This window comes from Rhamphochromis longiceps, linkage group LG11 (genome assembly GCF_057381845.1).
Source record: "Rhamphochromis longiceps isolate RC_006_pf linkage group LG11, R_longiceps_female_GT1.1, whole genome shotgun sequence".
Taxonomy (NCBI): domain Eukaryota; kingdom Metazoa; phylum Chordata; class Actinopteri; order Cichliformes; family Cichlidae; genus Rhamphochromis; species Rhamphochromis longiceps.
In genome coordinates this window covers 29,556,349-29,562,948 of record NC_140567.1, presented here as the reverse complement: position 1 = coordinate 29,562,948, position 6,600 = coordinate 29,556,349, and the positions used below count along the sequence as shown (strand labels likewise).

General features: G+C 41.2%; 1 protein-coding gene across 1 annotated transcript; it reads left to right on the top strand.

Moving 5' to 3' along the window:
* The first annotated feature begins 3,126 nt into the window (after window positions 1–3,126).
* LOC146659471 (uncharacterized protein C1orf232) lies at window positions 3,127–6,374 on the top strand. Its single transcript, XM_085421879.1, has 4 exons — window positions 3,127–3,494; window positions 5,066–5,143; window positions 5,375–5,481; window positions 5,953–6,374. Exons 1-4 carry the CDS (start codon window positions 3,414–3,416, stop codon window positions 6,296–6,298), a joined length of 612 nt encoding a protein of 203 aa, XP_085278005.1. The 5' UTR covers window positions 3,127–3,413; the 3' UTR covers window positions 6,299–6,374.
* The last annotated feature ends 226 nt before the right edge of the window (window positions 6,375–6,600 follow it).

The following is a 6,600-nucleotide window of genomic DNA, read 5'->3' as shown; positions in this document are numbered from 1 at the left end:
TATCTAGCTCCACATAGGTAAACCTTCTTTGGTATCATGAAATCAAGAATAGTAGATTTATTTTCATGTTTTTGTCTTGCTAGCTATTCATGAGAGTCACATAGGTAAACTACTGTGAGCACTCAAAGTATCAAAACCGGCTTTAGTCCATTTTTATCGGTTTTATGCTTTGATGGTGGAAAAGACCAGTTCCTGTCTTTGGGTAGCCACCCTCTGTTAAGGAGGACACGCAAATATACTTCTCTCTGAAATTCAAATGCAAAATAAACTGCTCTGAGACAAAGACCTGTGGCCTAAATTTAGGTAGAAAGCTTTTCTGGATTGTGTGTATATATACACAATACAAAAAGTTGGTTCTCTGTCAGAAGTCGATACAAATACAATGGGCCTAACAGAAATTGGAATTAACTTAAACGAACAGCGTCAAGAAAATGAAATCAACCACCAGAACCCTGACTTCAGCCTTTACCTGTACTGAGTTTATTTGCAATGCAAATAGGGTGATTAGTAAAGCAACCAAATCCTTTTGTTCCCGCTTTCAATAACAAAAAACTATTTGATGCAATCACACTCCCTACTAGTAGGTATTCTCTTTATATTGCATTGTATTCTTATTTATTCCGTATTTTTGTGCCTGTGTGGGATAAAATCACGGCCTTAATCATTAGGCATTTGAAAAAAGGAAATGAGTGCGACTTCAAGATTCTCTGAAACGGATGTCCACCATTGTTGAGGATTCTTGAGCCACCTAGTGGTGATCTGAGGCTGTCTGTGTTTAATGTGATAAAGGAGGTAATAAACGTATTAAAATATATAATAAAATGAATTTGTAGTTCTATTTTTCTTCTTTCGGCTGCTCCCACTGCAGATCACCTGCCTCCAACTCACCCTACCCTCTCCGTGTCCTTTCCCCATAAACCTCCTCTGTGAGCTTTCTCTTTTCCTCTTACCTCACAGTTCCATATTCAACATCCTTTTTTCATTATATCCACTATCCCTGCTCTACTCATCTCGACTTTGCCTCTCTAACTTTAGAATTCTTGATATTCAATGGAAAAGCCTCCATGTATCTATTTTATAAACCACTTATCCAGTTCATGATGAGGGCTGGAGCTGACTCAGGGCCAGATGCAGAGTATACACTGTGCAAGTTGCCAGTCCTTCACAGGGCTGGAAAGCCCCAGTTAGTGCTTTGTTTTTAAATAGTCTAAAACAAGGTTAGGCAATTAATTTTCCTGTGGACCACATGGAAAACTGGGACTGTTGTGGAAGGCCGGACACCAGTAAGCTGAACTCAGTTCTGATCAGTTTTAATTTATTTATGAAAATTTATCTTGTGAGATAGAAATGATAACTGAGCCAAGCACCTGTGGTCTAAAAGCTTAGGGGTATTATCAGTGCAAGGATCTGCAGCTATACGTGTCTATTTTCTTTTACAAACAAACTGAATTGAAATGTAAGGGGTTAGAAATGTCAAATATCACAAAAACGTTCTAATATTTCAAGCTTTTATTGAAGTACTCAGGTAGATGGATTTGGATTTGCTCGTATTTCTCCTCTGACAAGTTTATTTCAGAAAAATATGTCTGATGTAAACGTCTCAAAACTGTAGTTTGAGGAGTGATATGCACTTTAAATCTGGATAGAGTTTATCAGCGACACCCAGATTAATTTGATCTATTTTAATATCCCGACACATACTGGTTACAATACTCTCCAGCTTCCTTTGTAATGCTTCAAAAGATATGTAGGTCATAACATGTCAGTCATACATAATAATCTACTGGCTGTGTGTGCTGCGGTAACTGATAAATCCCTGGGTGTGACCTTTCCCATCTGAAACCTGAGCTCCTCAAGCTGCCCAAACTGGCTGCTGTTCAAATGACCAAATTCCACCCGTCTTTATGTGTAGATGTGTCGTCCATAGACTTGCATTCATAATTCACGCCGATCGTATGGATCTACCCGACCTTACAGCTTCATTACTGTGGAAGTCTGTATGGTAATCAAAACCAGGATCAGGAGGGCAACAGAACAGCATAGGTCAAATTTCTCTGCTGATAATCAAGATCATTATCAATCCTTCCCTGCAGCGATCGTTTATAGCGATCAGTTATGCTGCTGATGTTTGAGTTTATCACCACAGTTACAATTCTGTCAGTTTGAGCCAGGTGAGCAAAACACGGCTGTAGTCTGTAGTCGGCTGTTTGTGTTGTGGCTGGTGAAATCCAATCTGTCATCAGAGCTTTATACTTCTCTCTTTATCTACATGAAACTAGCCCGCTTGGGTTGCCAGGCGACCAGTCACAAAAACCACAAAAAAACCTTGCATGGCGCCTGAATTTGATTGGTGTTCGTCTCATCTGTCACGGCAGCCAATAGCAGCGGCAGAGAGGAGGACAGCGAGGAAGTGGCCAGGTGACAGTGAAAGAGGAGTTACTTGTTAATACGGATGGTATAAAGATGAATTGCCATAAATAAAGAAGACATGAGCACCTGTGTGTAGCGTTAATTCAAATGCAGTTCAGATTACAAGCGACTGTTGCACGTTTTTACACAACACCCCTCCAGCTCGCTACTTGAATAAGACGGGACGTGGAAGGAGGGGGAGGATGTTATCAGAACATGAATTTCTCAAAGCTCTGTGCTCATGTACACAGAATAGATCAAGGTGGAAATGTACAACCTTTTACATTTGAATAGCACTGACAACCTGCACACCCTGTGTTCAGGGAAACATTTGCAATTATGTTTGCACATGTAAACTGCAAAGATCATAAAGACATTTTAGATTTCTTTTTCACTTTTGAACATTTATTAAGCGGTCTTTGGTCTAATTTAATTAAATACTTGTGGAATTTATATTATTTTATTTACCTTTTAGACAGTAGTTCCAACTTTCTGAAAAACTAGTTTGTATTGGTGTGTTTGTGTGGCAAGGTTATAGGAGCCATCCTACCAGCACAGGATGACAATGGACCTCTGGCTCTGCAAAAGAAACCCTCTGAAATATGAATGAGGAAATCCACACCTGTTTCCAGGTAACCAAGGCAGTACCGTGACGCTGACAATTAGTGTGTGTGTGTGTGTATACCTGCGTAGGCGGATGCACAAGCAGCGCAACTTCCTAGCTTTACCTGTTCAGACACTCTGTGGGGATGAAAGCAGCTGTCAGCCCTGCTGGCTTAATGAGACAGACATAATCTGACCAGGAGAAGCAGCATGACAAAGTTTGGGCCTCAGCTCTGAACAAGTTCCCTGCATTTATAATCTGCTGAGAACGTTACGCATGGAAACAGGCCAAAGTCGGCCCAACTGAGCTGAAGGTGGACGTGGAGACTCGGTGGAGGGTGGAGCGCAGAGGCATCTTCACAGGTCTTGCCCTCAAGTGTTGAGCATCTATTTCTGCAAGTATGAATCCAATGTGGAAGGTTTATAAAAGCAAAGTGCTGAAGACTATTAATCCCGAATATGAGGAGGACACTGCCGAGGAGGTACAGAATATACATACATGTTTCTCCACATTTGCTCATGTTACTCATTAATTTGTTTGTCAGAAACACTTTAAACTCTTAAGCCCCAACGCCCCCTGATGCGGGGGAAAAAGCAGGAGATGACTTAGGCTTGGGGCTTAAGAGGTTAAAGTACAAGAAAGCTGACATAATTGTTGGTACAGAAGTCAGAAAGTCAGCTGGTTTTGTTTTGCTGATCATTTCTTATTCATCACAGCGTTAGATGAGCTTGCAGGGCTGATTTGTTTTCCATGCAATGGGAACTTTAAGACAGATGTTCGGCCTGGGAACAGCAATGCTGGCCTTAATGCACGCTGGCAAGTCGACTCTGATGAAACTGTGTTTACTAACATGTGCATACAAATATACATGCATCAAATCTACTTTTTTATTAGTTGCTGTTAGACAAATGTGGACTTAAAATGAAATCCAGATACATAAGAGCAATCACAGCAATAATTAAACAGCTTTTAACCAAAATACAGGCAACACTGCAAGCAATATGGGATGTTTTCAGCAGTCATCGAATGCCCTTTTGCTTGGTATCTTCTTACATAAAATCATTATTGAATCTTGGTCTGTAGTCATATTTCAGATGCCTGTGGTGACTTAAGTAAACATAAAAACATTTTATCGCAGAGAAAGGACTAATAGACGATTACACTCATGTGAAGCAGAACTTTCTTCGTTTTCTTTTCTACCTTTTTAAAGCTCTCAGAACGTCTTGGAGTTACGCGGTGACCTTTTCCAAGGGTCAGACATCGACTTTCTTTTTAGTGGTTTTTGTTGGATTGGATTTTTCCCACTGCTCATGTTCACGGCAACACCTGCACTCGATGCAGGACTTGGTTCTCGTGAAACAGTGTTGCGTTGACCCAGATCTCCAGAGAGCTGAGAAATTCGATCCTGCACAGGAGCTGAACAAACGGATTAGTTGGCATTCCAGTGAATGACGGGCTGACAGGCGGACGAGACAGATAGCCAGGTTCCTCACTGGCATATTCAGATCTGCCAGCTGACTGCTTCACATTGTGGCATCTTGAGCTGCCCGGGCATTTGCAAGGACGACAGGGAATCCGGAGAGATAGTTTCCATCTAGATAGATATGCAGAGATGTCATCACTGCTATTTGAGTTGCCATTGCTTCACACGTTCTAGTGAAATTAGAGACTGCTAAAGCGTTTGACTATCAGTCTTCCTTATGTCAAAACATCCACTGATGTGGAAATACTACTGTTAAGTAATTAGTAAGTTGGTCAAGAGAAAAAACAAGCAATTAAAACACAATGTGCAAAATGTTAAAGTTAGTTTTAATAAAGAAATATTAAACATTTTTCTGTGGTGGCAATTTATTTTTAGTCTCCAGTAGTTCATATAATAGTGTCATGTGTGTTTAAGCTAGGTCTGCCTCAGCTTGCAGTACCCACAATACGCACCAGATGGCGACTGCTGTGCACAGATTCTGTGTTGTGCATTAAACTTAGACAGTTTGTTGTGACCAGACTGTGTGTGGACAGGTTAATGAAATATTGTTCTGTTTACTGGTGTTGCAGGTCACAGAGGTGGAGAATGATATGAGTCCAGTGCAGGAGGAGGAGGGGCCCAATGCTGTCTCCCAGCTGGCCAGGAAAGTATGTGAACCCTGGCAGTGCTTGTAAACCTTGTAGGGTATTTTCTGTCCGTTTACTAATCACGCAGGCTTCACAAATACTTTATAAAATGGTCACAGATGCAGTGAGTAAAGTGAGAATATCCATGCAAAGGTTCATGCTAAGCATATGTCTAAAGATATGACAGAGGAGCGTTAGTCAAGTGATATTTGACAGCACTAAATCCCTACTTTAACCTCTGACCTTGTCAAGATGCAGGGGGCAGGAGCTAAAAGCTGGAATCGGCTATCAGCGATCTTCAACAAAGATGATGAACACCAGCTCCTAGAGGAGACTGAGTGCCCCCCTGTCGCTGACCAGTGAGTTTTTAATCGTCTATCTTCTCACATGCATTCATGAACATTGATGTTGCTGGTGAAACAGAGCTTTACACTTTCCAACTGAGATCACACCTTTATCCGATTTTGTAACTCATAAGGTTGAAGTTTTACTTTCGTTGCACTGACCCAAAGAAATGTTTTGGCCAAAATTGGTGTACAGACTGAACTGAGAGGGGAAAAGGAGGTTTAATAGAAAAACAAATAGAAATGAAGATAATTACTGGAAGACATAAATTCTTATTTTCTGAAAATCTAGGATACTTACTGGCCAAAATCTGTCTTTTTTGTCATATTCATAAAGGAATGATTGTTGGATTAATCACTATTGAAGCCTTTCTTATAAAGTCTTTGTGTTTACATGTAATTTTAAAACTTAAGTTATTTAAAATCTAAAATCTTTGTCAGTTGTTTCATAATTTAAAGCACCTACTGCTTTGTCTAAATTCTCAGTCCGCTTGCAGCAAAGCCCGAGGAGCCTCCGCGACCCACCAGGCGCACGGGATTCTGGGATAGCTTTGCGTCTAACTGGGCAGCCAAGAAACAGGCCGAAGCTGCCGCCGCTGCTGCTGAGAACGAGGCAGCAACAGGGGAAGGTGAGGAAGGGGTGATAGAGGCTGGAGGGGCGGAAAGTCAGCAGGATGGGCAGGTCACTGAGGGAGAGCAGAGTGAAGGGGGAGGAAGGAGCAACAATAGCTTCTCCAAGTACGTCTCGTTGGGAGGAGGCAACGAGGATGCTTCTTTCAAATGGAACTTTGTTACCAGCAAGCTGGCAGAGCTGAAGACCAAGACCAATTAGAAACATGGTGGAGGAGAAAGTAAAAGAAAATAAACAACATGAGGAGGGTGGTAGATGTAGAAGGAAGGTAAATTTTGCAAAGTCCCTCTGTATTGTCAGCTATTATACACTCCAGAAAACGTGTGTTCACAGCCACATTACTACCAATGGCCTGATTGCTGGTTGAGACATAAAAAGAAAATCAGTGTTGTTGTTTATTTATTTTTTTGTAATCTTTGGTTCCCCATTACTTAAAGGTCAGTCTATTTATGTAAGAGTAAAGAGGACGTGTAGGTCATAGGCGACACTTAACAAAGAGAGCT